At 32.2% G+C, this 13,502-nt stretch overlaps 1 protein-coding gene across 10 annotated transcripts in view; it reads left to right on the forward strand.

The window, feature by feature from the left end:
• BIRC6 (baculoviral IAP repeat containing 6) overlaps positions 1-13,502 on the forward strand; it is a 297,131-nt gene that overhangs the window by 90,658 nt on the left and 192,971 nt on the right. For all 10 annotated transcript variants that reach the window (XR_012486168.1, XM_074288148.1, XM_074288151.1 and 7 more), the window contains exons 7-10: positions 972-1,194; positions 1,270-1,430; positions 6,044-6,102; positions 9,601-10,995. Coding sequence is in view for 9 of the 10 variants with exons in the window: in XM_074288148.1 (XP_074144249.1) it covers positions 972-1,194; positions 1,270-1,430; positions 6,044-6,102; positions 9,601-10,995 (1,838 nt within the window). In the remaining variant the exon portion in view is untranslated. The remainder of the gene's footprint in view (positions 1-971; positions 1,195-1,269; positions 1,431-6,043; positions 6,103-9,600; positions 10,996-13,502) is intronic.

The raw sequence follows: 13,502 nt of genomic DNA on the forward strand, positions 1-13,502 counted from the left end.
TACATTGCTCCAGCCTGGGACAGGCCTAGCACACCTCCAACCTGCACTATTGAATTAGCATTCTGATTGATTTCCATGTCTGAAAATGTTTCAGGCCAAATCATCCTTTATTTATCTTCCCAAATGTTGTCCCTAAGCATTAGGCTTGACCTTGTAAATGTTAATGGTTTCTTGGAGGATCAAGCTTTTATCATTTAAAAATGTTACAACTTGAATCCTTTTTTATCCTGCCAGGGATGTATAAATATGATTTAGCATGCTAATAATAATATATGCTATTAAAAAGTATGCAACCTATGCTACAGTGAATGATAGATAGCCTGAACCTTGTTTTATAAATTTTTTAGAAATATTACATATCTTCCTTCTTGTTGATTTCACCTCTGATCTATTTTTGGAAGGATATGGTCTAGCATTTCTGAAGAAACAAAGTATAGGTTGCATTTTACATTCTTGGTGGCAGGGATCTATTCATTTATTTATTTATTTATTTGGTGTGTGTGTGTGTGTGTGTGTGTGTGTATTGACAAATTGATTCATTGAAGAAGAGGGTTTTATGTTGGTTTCTAGGAAAGCTGTAAGAATAGCAATTTGAAATTTGACTAAGTAGAAAAAAAGAATTATGGAATGGATAGTAAATTGCATCTTTGATTTTTACCTCATATTTAATGGGGCTATTGATGGAGCAGATGTCAGTTGTAGGATGGTAAATATAAGTTAATCACTGGTAGATTGAAAACTGTATTTATGACCCATATTTGGAACTAATACTTGTACTTAGTTGTGTCTTTATGAAGGTTACAATCTAACCAACTGAAGTTAGTAAGATTTTAGAAGAGACTTTTATAAAAAAAATGACAAATTGATATCATTTTAATGAGGAATACTTTCCATTATCTTAAGCTTACTTTTTACTCTTGATGCAGATTATTTGCTAGATATTTTGGTAATTTAAAAAATCTTTTGTAAAGGTCTGAACATGAGAGACATTCTCCAAACTGCCCATTTGTGAAAGGTGAACACACGCAGAATGTACCCTTGTCAGTTACACTTGCAACGAGTCCTGCACAATTTCCTTGTACTGATGGCACTGACAGAATATCCTGCTTTGGGTCTGGAAGCTGTCCTCATTTTCTAGCTGCTGCAACAAAACGAGGAAAGATCTGTATATGGGATGTTTCCAAACTTATGAAGGTATGTTTTTATTTGAAACAAGAAAAATGTTAATGAAAAAAAATTAGTATAAACCTATATTTTTTATTTATTTAGGTTCACTTAAAGTTTGAAATTAATGCATATGATCCAGCAATTGTACAACAGCTTGTCTTACTGGGAGAACCAAGCTCAGGAGTTGATTCAAGGAGACCAACTTTAGCTTGGCTGGAAGATTCATCTAGCTGCTCAGATATACCAAAATTGGAAGGAGACAGGTATACAAGTTGCAAAATTAAGAATTTAATGATATCTATTTACTGGTCATGAAACATTTTCTGGCGCATTATTTATTCATTCATTCATTCATTCATTTATTTACTCACTTATTTATTTATTTATTTGTTTATTTGTTTGTTTGTTTATTTATTTATTTACTTACTCACTCACTTATTTATCTATTTATCTATTTATTCATTCATTCATTCATTCATTCATTCATTCATTCATTCATTCATTCATTCATTTATTTATTTATTTATTTATTTGTTGTGATTTGTTGTGATTTGTTGTAATTTGTTGTAATTTGTTGTAATTTGTTGTAATTTGTACCAGAGAGAAAAGTCTGTTTTAATAGCTTTGTTATTATGTGTAATATCTTTCTGTCTTTTTTGTTTTTCCCTGAAAAAGATTTTCTTCAATAGTATGTAGCTTCTGTTCTGTAGTACTGATAGAATAGACAATATTTAGACTTTACAAATTGGGGTAGTATAGAAAAAAAGTTGATAAGTAAAATCTAATCATTTTAGCATTTCTGCTACTCATTTTTCTCATGAATAATTTTGATGGAACTCTTAAGAAGCTAATTGACTGGTTTAAGTATTCTTCCCCTTTCATTCACTCATTGTGTTAATATTATTGAGCAGTAAAATAACTTAAAGATATGTAGAGAATGTGGGATATCCTTGACATTGCATTACTAGTCATTGGCTAACTGTTGCAATCTTGTTACAAAATTTTAGCGAGTATCAGTAATTTTTGAATTCTTAGGACTTTGTTAAAATGCCATTTGACTTATTCAACTTAACCTTTCTAGGTTCTACTTAAAATCTTGTCTTTTTTGATTACTACTGTGGTCTTTCAAGTAGGAGAACAAGGTTCACTTTATATTACTTTTGTCTACCAGCCACATTGATTTTTATGGAGGCTTGCAAAAATATCTCTGTAACTAGTGCAGATCTCAGAATAGCATATGTGAGTAGGCAAGTAGGTACTAAGAATGAATTGCTCCTACATTTTGGCTCTCTGTTGTGGTGTCATTGGCTTCTTGGAACAGAATCAGGTGAAGGGAACAGGAGGAAAAAGGATAAAGATAAGAACTAAACATTTATATGGATGACTCATAAAGTCTTATATGCTTTGTCATCATACAAAAATTTGCTTTATCTGTGAGACAAGTCTCAGATTTTGTTTTGTATATTGTCTTTTTCAGTAGTACAATCTCTATCTGGGTATATTGAGATTTGCCAGATGAGAATAATTAAGGAAATATCTCAATGAGAAAAGTTGTGTTCAACAAATATTAGGGCTTGTTTGTATGTACTATGGCTAATTGTGTTATTCCTCCAGATAACTTAATTCCTTTCTGTTATGGTTTGTTTTTTGTTTCATCAGAATTTGTGAAAGCCATGTAGGGGAAATAGGACTGATTGTCATTTCTTAGGCATGGGATATATTCAAGGTCTGAATATGGATCCTTCAATATGAATTATTACTTTACTTCCAACACAATACAACACCACAAATATAGTGATAATAAATATAAGAATCCATAGAACAAAATAATTTTATATCTTTATGAATTGATTTTAATAAATTAAAGATTTTCTAGAAATTTGTAATTCAAGACTACATAAAATTAGTTTTTTTTTTCTGGTAATGGTACAATTTAATTCTGTGTATACTTAATTGATTGGTTAAGTTTTTTTTTTTTATTTGTTTTTACCTGAACAAACATGGCCAAATGTCAGTATAGCCAAAATTATAATTTGCTTTTTTCCTTGACTAATTTCTGGGAGTAGTTTTTAAAGTATTACATGATGATACGTAATTCTCTTGCATAATGATAAATGTAAAATTTTTTTTGCTTGGTCACATATATTTTTTTTTGAGTTGTGTCTGGCAATAATAAAGATTTTGCAATAATTAGAAACTAAAGGGCAACTTGAATCTGTTCAAAAATAAGGAAAAGCATTCTTCCTCCTCTCTCCCCCATGTAAATTCCAGAGTTAATGAAATCCAATTTTAAGGTATGTTGACAGTTTTACTATACCACAAATACAGGAAAGTAGCTAACTTTAAGGAAAAAGGTGTGTGGAGCTGTAATTCATGACACTGTTATGACTTCCATTGGTTGTTGATAAAAATTTTATTAAGCACACTGCCCTGACTAATGTGAAAGACTTAATATTTTATGGTAATGTTTTAAAATAATTGCATACTGTTTTATTTGTTAAATTTAAATGGGAGTTTTAACTGAGATTTCCTCTATTCTAATAACATATACCAATTATTTACTTAATTTAACATATTTTTAAGTACTTATTATGGTCAATACACTAGTTTGTGTATGGAGGGGAATATGAATTTGAGTTAGGCATAGAAATTATTTCAAGGAGTTTATTTGATTTCTTTTTTGTTGGTTTTTTAAATTGCTCTGGACATTGAACTACAGACTTGTTTCTGACTTTTGCCTTTACTATCTATGTCTCCAAACCTTCCTTTATATACTCAGATCAAAGTTATCATAGCCTCCTCTGTATTCATGCAGTGTGTTTCTTATACATTTTTGGGTAAGTGAGATAAATATAAATATAGTCCTTTGACTTCTAGGTGGCACAGTGGATAGAGGAACTGGTCTCGGAGTCAGTCAGGAGAACCCGAGTTCAAATTTGCCCTTAAACACTTAGTAACTGTGTAACCTTGGGCAAGTCACTCCAAATCCTCCCCACCCCCAGTGTTTCAAATGAATGGTATGCTATACCTAAGTAGAGTTAAAATTTCTAGAATATTGTTTGTTAATGTCATTGAAAGATTATGAATTACTTACACTTTGCTAGAATTTCTCAGCTTCAATAACATCTAACTTCTAAGATACGTTGTTGGAGAGTTGTTGTAAGATGAAAATTAAAGCTAAACGAAGTTACTTGGGTGGTGCTGGTTTGATTAAGCTAATGACAGTATTCATTCAGTTTTGTGCTATAACTTGAGAATATGCATCATAGGCAAAGTATAAAACATCTGTGACAAATAACTTCCAAAAATAAATGGCTCAGTAATAATCAGAACATTTCTTTCTAATATTTTCTATTTAAGATTCCTCTAGAGACAGCTAGGTGGTACAATGAGTAAAGGAAATTGGGGGGACCTTATTTCAAATCCATCCTCAGACACTTAACACTTACCCCCTCACCACCTCCCATCTCTCTCTCTCTCTCTCTCTCTCTCTCTCTCTCTCTCTCTCTCTCTCTCTCTCTCTCTCTCTCTCTCTCACACACACTCTCTCTCTCTCTCTCTCTCTCTCTCTCTCACACACACACACTCTCTCTCTCTCTCTCTCTCTCTCTCTCTCTCACACACACACACACACTCTCTCTCTCTCTCTCTCTCTCTCTCACACACACACACACACACACACACACACTCTCTCTCTCTCTCTCTCTCTCTCTCTCTCTCTCTCTCTCTCTCTCTCTCTCTCTCACACACACACACACACACACACACACACTCTCTCTCTCTCTCTGGAAAAAAAGGGAATTCTTTTGGCTTTGATGCGAATGTAAGGTCATAGCTTCATATAGTTGTTTTTCCTTCCCTCCCTCCCTCCCACCCTCCCTTCCTTCCTTCCTTCCTTTTTTCCTTCCTTCCCTCCCTTCCTCCCTCCCTCCCTTCCCTCCCTCCCTCCCTTCCCTCCCTCCCTTCCCTCCCTCCCTCCCTCCCTTCCCTCCCTCCCTCCCTTCCTCCCTTCCTCCCTTCCTCCCTTCCTTCCTGTTGTTGTTGTTGTTTGTTTTTGTTTGTTTTTGTTGTTTGTTTTTGTTTGTTTTTGTTTGTTTTTGTTTGTTTTTGTTTGTTTTTGTTTGTTTTTGTTGTTGTTCCTGAGGCAATTGGAGTTAAGTGACTTGCACAGAGTAACACAGCCAGAAAATATTATGTATCTGAGGACAGATTTGAAACTCAGGTCCTCTTGACTTAAGGGCTGGTGCTCTATCCACTGCATCAATTAGGTGCCTCAGCTTTGTAATACTCTTTTCTTTTCTCTGAGGCAATTGGGGTTAAGTAACTTGCCCAGGTTCATACTTCTAGAAAGTGGTAAATGTCTGAGGATAGATTTGAACTCAGGTCCTCCTGACTTCAGGGCTGGTGCTCTATCCACTGTGCCACCTAGCTGCCATGCTTCATATACTTTTTAAAGATGTCCATATTATACTTAAATTTTTTTTTTCTTAATGACATTATTTTTATATCTTCCTCTGTCAGCATGGAATTGTAGGCTTGTTCCTGAAATCTTTGTATTCTTATACTTTTAAACATAATTTCCTGTTAACAGAATTTTTATTTTACAAATTTTCCTGTGTAAATACTTAAGGGTTAATATAATATGCCAAAATGAAATATTGACAATATTTTGAACTGATAGTTAATGGTAATATTGATAAATATTATGTCTTAAGTAATTTTAAAAATATAATTTACATGATTAAAATTATTTTTGGGGCGGATAATTTTCTTGGATATTACATGCTTTATAAAGTGTAGAATGTACTCTCATTTTATTGTGAGTAATAATGTTTTTGGTTTGAAAATAAAGACATTTGCTCATTTCTTCTTTAAGTGATGACTTACTGGAAGATTCAGACAGTGAAGAGCATTCCAGATCAGAATCAGTGACAGGTATGTGATAAATAATAAATACAAGTTTTTTGGTTTTTTTTCCCCTTGATACTTAGAGCTATGGATTCAGTCTGGATGTAGAGCATATATATTTTTTTAATGCCTGAGTAATACAGGCTTACAAAGTACTTTGCACATACACTAACTGCTCAAATATTTTGATTTAAAAGATAATTATTTTAAAATTAGGGTTGAAATAAGTGACTTTGTGGATTTGCCCTTGAGAGTATTTATATGCAAGTTAAATAAAATATTTTCCAAGGGAGAAGGAAGATAACTGTTTGACCCCTAGTAGTTATTGACAAGTGAATCTTAATATGTGTTTTTAAGAATCTGAAAATAAAAAGCTAACAATCATAGAATAGCTTAATTTTTTCTTTATATGAGGTACCAAAATTTGATAATGGATATTTTATTTAAAAAAAATTGGAGGAAAATGTTTTTAAACTGTTAACACCTTTTTGTAGAGGAAGCCCTGCATAATGGGATAATGTTCTTGATTTAGAACCATAAAAGTCTGAGTTCAATCTCATACCTGACACTGATTAACTGCCTGACTTGAGCCATGTCATTTCACTTGCTTCTCAGGCAAATGTCTAGCTATTTTGTACTAGATCTTAGGTTACATTTTCTGTTAGGGGAGAAAGTTTGCACATCAGAGATTTCTCATGATGTTGCATGAAATCACAAAAGTTAGGGGCAATATAAGCACTGATTTCTCTTGGAGGGTCATAGTTTTATTCATTTTTTTATTTTAGTGGGAAAGATGTAGAATGGATGACAATGTGAATGAATATTTAAAAACCTGCAATAAGATTCAGGTGATTGCTTCTCTTTTGGAAATGTCTTAATAGGTTTTTTTTTTTTTTTTTTTTTTTTTTTGGCCCCATTAATTGCCTCCCTAGCTTCTATGGGTAAATTCAGCAAAGCTTGTGCTTCTTTTGGCTAAGATGCACTATTTGGTAGTCGGGATTATGAAGGAAAAAAAATCAATTTCACTTCACCAGTTTGGGATGATTGACACCTATTACTTGATTAATCTTGAGCAAGTCTTTTATTATTTCTGGTCGTTAGTATCTTCATTTGAAAAATGAGGTGTTGAGACTAAAAATCCTTCCAGTGCTAAATTAATAATCACAATAAAATAAGAAATTATAGATATTACTTTTTGCTGATAATAAATGAAGAAGCATTTATTCAGTACTTATAATATTTGTATAACACTTTAGCACTATCCTTGGCACCTAGGTACTAGATAACTAATAGCTGTTGTTATATTTACTCTGTTGTGTCAATCGTTGGGAAGACAAATATTGATAGCCTGTTTTCAGGTAGCTTACTTTGTAGGAAAAAATTTAAGCAGCTGGTCAGATAGCTATAGTCTGCAGTGTCAAAACAGATAGAACCTTGTGGTCTGATTAGTGAATTTTGACTTTGCAGGAATGCTAAAGAGAAAAATCTCTTGTATCAATACATCTTGAGTGTTATTTTGATTAATAAAATGTATCTTTTTCTGACATTGAACACAGCACCAAAAACTGTTAATAAGAACTTTTTCAGCATCTGTATGATTGGTTCCTACTGAGAAGAGGGACTAAGGGATTTCAGTGCAGGCACAAGCAGTTTTAGGGTTGGATATGGCTAGAATTTAGCCCTCCAGAAGAGAGGGGACCCCTGATATTTAGTGGGTTCTTGGGCTCACGGTTATGAGTTGCCAAAGTTTGGTGTAATGGATTGGTGGAATCATTTATTACATATGACATAAAATGAAGTTCTAAATTGTATGGAAGGTGGATGAGGTTCTTTTTTGTAGATTCTTTCATTTTTGTATTCTATACCATTTTAACCTTTGTCTTTTAAGAAATCCATTTTTTTTCAGCTTGCAAAATATTTACAAATTCTGTTATTTGATAATAGGAAAAAAATCCTTGTATTGATTTTTAATGTTACTTGTTTGAAAATATGTATAGTATTGCTGATATACATTGTATTTTTTCTTAGGTAAGTCAACTGCAGCAAAGTTTATTTCTTATCTAATCCTATTATTTCATACATTGACATATATATATATATATATATACCTATCTACAAATTTACACATTGACTGATACATTTTGTATAATATTAATACTTCTTTGTAATCTGCAAACCATGCTACTCTTCCCCTTATTTTCTTCATAATTTCATGTTATATGACTTAAATGTTTAACAGCAACATATATTATGTTATATGTGATAAAGCTACATTTCCTATCTAATCTTTAAATAAGTTTAAATAAATTTTAAGCAGACTAAATCAAAACATGCTATATATAAATATAAGAGAAGTCTGAAATTAAACAGAAAACACCTTGTTTGAGACTACTTATTTTGGTGTGTGTGTGTGTGTATATATATGTATATATATATATATATATATCTTAATACTACTTTCATTATCATAGGGAAGGTATTTGAAGAAGGAATGCCTTTAGGAATTAATAAGCATTTATTAAATATCTGCTCTGTCAAGCATTGTTCTAGGCATTAGAGATACATGTATAAAATTGAAAAATTTCCCCTGACTTGAAGGATCTTTCATATTATTAGGATAATGCAAGAAACTTTGAGGAATGGTTGGTTTAAGAAAAGGCTATTTTGCAAATATTTCCAAGGATTGTGATGAAAGCAGAAGTTTTAAATGATACTTGAAGACTAGTGATGAATTATATATGAGGAAGTGAATTTGATGGTTTTAATAAATCAGGGTCAGAACAGAGACCTACTGCAAGATTTTGAGTAGTGGAGACTACTAATTTTAGTGAGGTACATAAATGATGGCTATTGATAGTATTCAAAATTTACTGAATGAAGGCTGCATTATTTGCAAAGAAGCCTATTTGATCATTTTTTCAAATGACTTGTACATCTTTCTTTCCAAATCTGATGAATCTATATACCAGTGAGGATACAGTTATGTTTTAAAGTTTTTGTTTTTTTTTTAATGGTGCTTCCTTTGGTGTAAGAGTAGTGTTACTTAAGTTCTTGAAATATGTAGCTGACGTAACAGATAATTTAAAATCCTGTTATGTTTCATTGGTTTTAAATCAGTATTTGATAAGAAATTTGTCACTGATAACTTACTACAGGATAATATTGACTATTTGGAATTATATTTGGAGAAGAGATATTTAAAGTAAGGAATGTAGCTTTTAACATTTTATTGTTTTCATCTTTTTATTAAAACCACTGAATCGCTTAAGTAATGATCTAGGATGGTATGCTATAAGTGGAAAAGAAGTTCAAAGAAATGTGATGTGAAAATTATTTTTAGATTTCAAGATAAACCTAGTTCTGAATGTTTTGTTCATTTTAGATATTTTAAATCATCTCTGATGTAATCACTTGCTTACCAAATAGTTGTATAGAAAGGGAAATTATTAAAAAAACAACAACAACAGTAATTTTTGCCTTGATTCTAAAGCAATACATGTTAACACTTTCTTTTCATTTTTAAAGGGCATACATCACAGAAGGAAGCCATGGAAGTAAGCCTTGATGTAACAGCTCTCAGCATTCTCCAACAGCCAGAGAAACTTCAGTGGGAGATTGTGGCAAATGTTCTTGAAGATACTGTTAAGGATCTTGAAGAACTTGGGGCAAATCCCTGTGCAGCTAATTGTAAGAGTGAAAAGACAAAAGAAAAGCACCTGGAACAACATAACATTCCCTTTCCCTGTTTATTAGCTGGAGGATTATTGACATATAAATCTCCTGCTACCTCTCCCATTAGTAGTAACTCTCACAGGTCACTGGATGGTGTAAACAGGACTCAGGGTGAAAATATATCAGAACAAGGGTCAACAGATAATGAATCCTGCAACAATTCCGAACTAAATTCTCCTCTGGTAAGGAGGACTTTACCTATTTTGCTACTCTATAGCATTAAAGAATCTGATGAAAAAGCAGGAAAAATATTTTCACAGATGAACAATATTATGAGTAAAAGTTTACATGATGATGGTTTTACAGTTCCTCAGATTATTGAAATGGAGCTGGATAGTCAGGAGCAGTTGCTATTGCAGGATCCTCCTGTGACTTACATTCAGCAATTTGCAGATGCGGCAGCCAACCTTACCTCTCCAGACTCTGACAAGTGGAACTCTATGTTTCCCAAGCCCGGGACTTTGGTTCAGTGCTTGCGGCTTCCAAAGTTTGCAGAGGAGGAGAACCTTTGTGTAGACTCTATCACTCCTTGTGCAGACGGAGTTCATTTGTTAGTGGGCCTGAGGACATGCCCTGTTGAATCCCTGAGTGCAATAAATCAAGTAGAGGCCTTGAATAATTTAAATAAATTAAACTCAGCACTATGTAACAGAAGGAAAGGTGAGCTGGAATCTAATCTTACAGTGGTGAATGGCACAAATATCAATGTAATCCAACATGAATCACCAGCAGATGTACAAACTCCTTTAATAATTCAGCCAGAGCAAAGAAGTGTTAGTGGTGGATATTTAGTGCTTTATAAAATGAACTATGCCACTCGGATAGTGACTTTAGAGGAGGAGCCAATAAAAATCCAGCATATCAAAGATCCCCAGGACACAATTACCTCGCTCATACTGCTTCCACCAGATATATTGGATAATCGAGAGGATGATTGTGAGGAGCCTATAGAAGAAATGCAGCTAACCTCAAAGAATGGCAATGAGAGAGAAAAAAAATCTGATATTTCTACTCTGGGACACTTGGTAATAACTACTCAGGGAGGATATGTAAAAATAATAGATCTTTCAAACTTTGAAATTTTGGCCAAAGTGGAGCCTCCTAAAAAGGAGGGCACTGAGGAACAGGACATGTTCGTTTCTGTCATATACTGCTCAGGCACAGACAGGCTGTGTGCATGCACAAAAGGTAAGTTATTTTGGTGAATTTTTTCCCTGATAATTTATTTTTTTAATAGAGATTCAAGGCCAAAATTTAAAGTACATTGATAGAGATGTTCTCTTTTATGTTTCCATGGGTAAGGTCATCAGATCTTATTAATGCTGTTTTTAATGCCTACATTAATAATAATGCCTATTAATTAATGATGTTATTAATGCCTACTTTTTCCCACAAATGTTTTCTCATTTGGATCAGTTAGATTTTTAATGTCCTATATAGCAATATAGAATCTTTTTTTTGGGGGGGAGGTGGAGATTGTTGCTTATGAGTTTTTGCATTTAATTTAAATATTTCTGCTTCAGTGAACTAATGGTGATTTCTTGTCATTTGATATAGATTTCTCATCCTTTTCTTTCATTCTGTATAATTATGAAGTTCTTCCTTAGAGTATCTCTTTATCATAACAAAGGAATTCCTTTGTCTCTTTTACCTCATTCTCAATTCATTATTGGTTTATATAATTTTCAGTCATGATTGTCCTTAATAATATTTCTTATGCCACTACAGTCAATCATTGATGGTAATATGATAGAGTTTATTTGCTTCCACGTTTTTTTCTATCTTATAAGATGTTAGTTTTTTAATTATTTAAGAAATGAATATCCAACTTACGGATTATCCAGGTTCCTTCTTTTTTCCTCTTTTGTTCTCTTTTGCTTTCCATCTTACAGCTTTTTAAATCGGTATCAGTTTTACCAAAGGATGTTCAAGTGAAGAAGAGGACACAATTGAAATCAGTTGAGATTTAGCATTTCTGATGAGTTTATATGGGCTGTTTCAAATTAATTGACAATAAAGTTTTTAATTAAAAGATTGATTATATCAAAATTATCATTATGCTATTGAGAGTCTATGTCTATGTCTTTAAAATTAGTTCTTTTTAATAAAATCATTAGATATTTGTTTTAAATGTTAAAATTTTAAACTTTTAGTTAATACATGGTGTTTATATGTTTATTGATTATTTTTCAGTGACTATGGAAAATTGTATTTTGTATGACATAGTGTTCTTAGTGTGGAAAGAATCCATTGAACCAAATCTAGTGTTGACAATTTTTATCTTTTACAATTTTATCCTTTTTCTAAATTTAGGATAATTGTAATGTTTGCTTCTAAGTATTTGTTAATTACCCTAAACATATTTTTTTAATATTGAAAGAAATTAATTGGATCACATGCTATTAAAATTGCATTAAAGATAGATAAATTAAATTTAAATATATGGGATATTTCTGTAAGTATAGTATGGATTCTTTTGTAAGGCTTGCTGCAAATATTGTCTCATAATGGTGATTTTTTTCATTAGTTGTATCTAATTTAAATTTAAAGATTTAAAGAAATTAACTGTTAGGAAGTTTAAAAAAAATAAACATTTAATTTTCAAAGAAAGATATACATTCCCCCCCCCCCCCCCATTATAGCTGCATTTTGAAATGGTCAGGCAAAGTGGTATGTGGTCATGTCTGTCTTCCTTTAAAATACATATAATATTTCAGGGGAAGACTACAAGTAATCATTCAAGTAAAACTTAATTACAATTTTCAGTTAAAGAATGAATTTCACCAGCCCTGAATTAGGAGGACCGGAGTTCAAATCTGGTCTCAGACACTTAACACTTCCTAGCTGTGTGACCCTGGGCAAGTCATTTAACCCCAGCCTCTGGGTGGGGGGGGAGGAGTGAATTTAGAAGAGGGAACTTTCTCAAATTTCTCATCCTTTGGTCAACATCAATTGTCAGTCTTGAGAAAATTTAAGAGTGTCCTTCTTGAACTTATTCTTTTTAAAAACAATTTAATCTGAGCTCTTATAAAATTTTTTTTAGGGGTACATGAATTTTTTATAGCTATTTATCTTTTTAGAATAACTTTAATTGTACATAAGGAATATGTTTTTATCAGTCATTCAAGAGAGAGTGGAATGGGATTTAGGGATCTGACTCTTTCAAGGATTGTTTTTTAAGGAGCTTTAAAAATAGACTCAGCTCATGTTGTTTATTTCATGAAAGCTTTTTATAAATCTTTATGTACCATATTTGTATGAAATGATTTATTGAAGGACTTTTAGACTATAAAGTCCATTTGCTACCTACTACCTATAATTGATTATATATTTCACACTGTTTTAAGTATCTAATTATAGCTGTAAATTGCTGTGGTATGACTAAGTACTTGGGAGTTTATGGCAAAATATTTTTACTGGAAGAAAACAGAACTTAACAAAGTTTTTTATATTTAATATATTGTAACAATTCTGGACTCGAATTTTAATTGCAGAATAGATTGTATATACAGAGAGAATTCTGTTATTCACTGATCCCTTGTCTTGATGTTGAGTAAAAAGATTCAGCAATTATACTTTTACTAAATGTAATTTCTGGTCTTAAGGAAATAAAAAGATGTCAGTGGGAAGGGATTTTTAGGGCATCTAATGTATGTCAGGCCCTTTAGAAATAACTAATTTGATCCACTAAAATT

The sequence above is a fragment of the Sminthopsis crassicaudata genome, chromosome 2, assembly GCF_048593235.1.
Source record: "Sminthopsis crassicaudata isolate SCR6 chromosome 2, ASM4859323v1, whole genome shotgun sequence".
Taxonomy (NCBI): domain Eukaryota; kingdom Metazoa; phylum Chordata; class Mammalia; order Dasyuromorphia; family Dasyuridae; genus Sminthopsis; species Sminthopsis crassicaudata.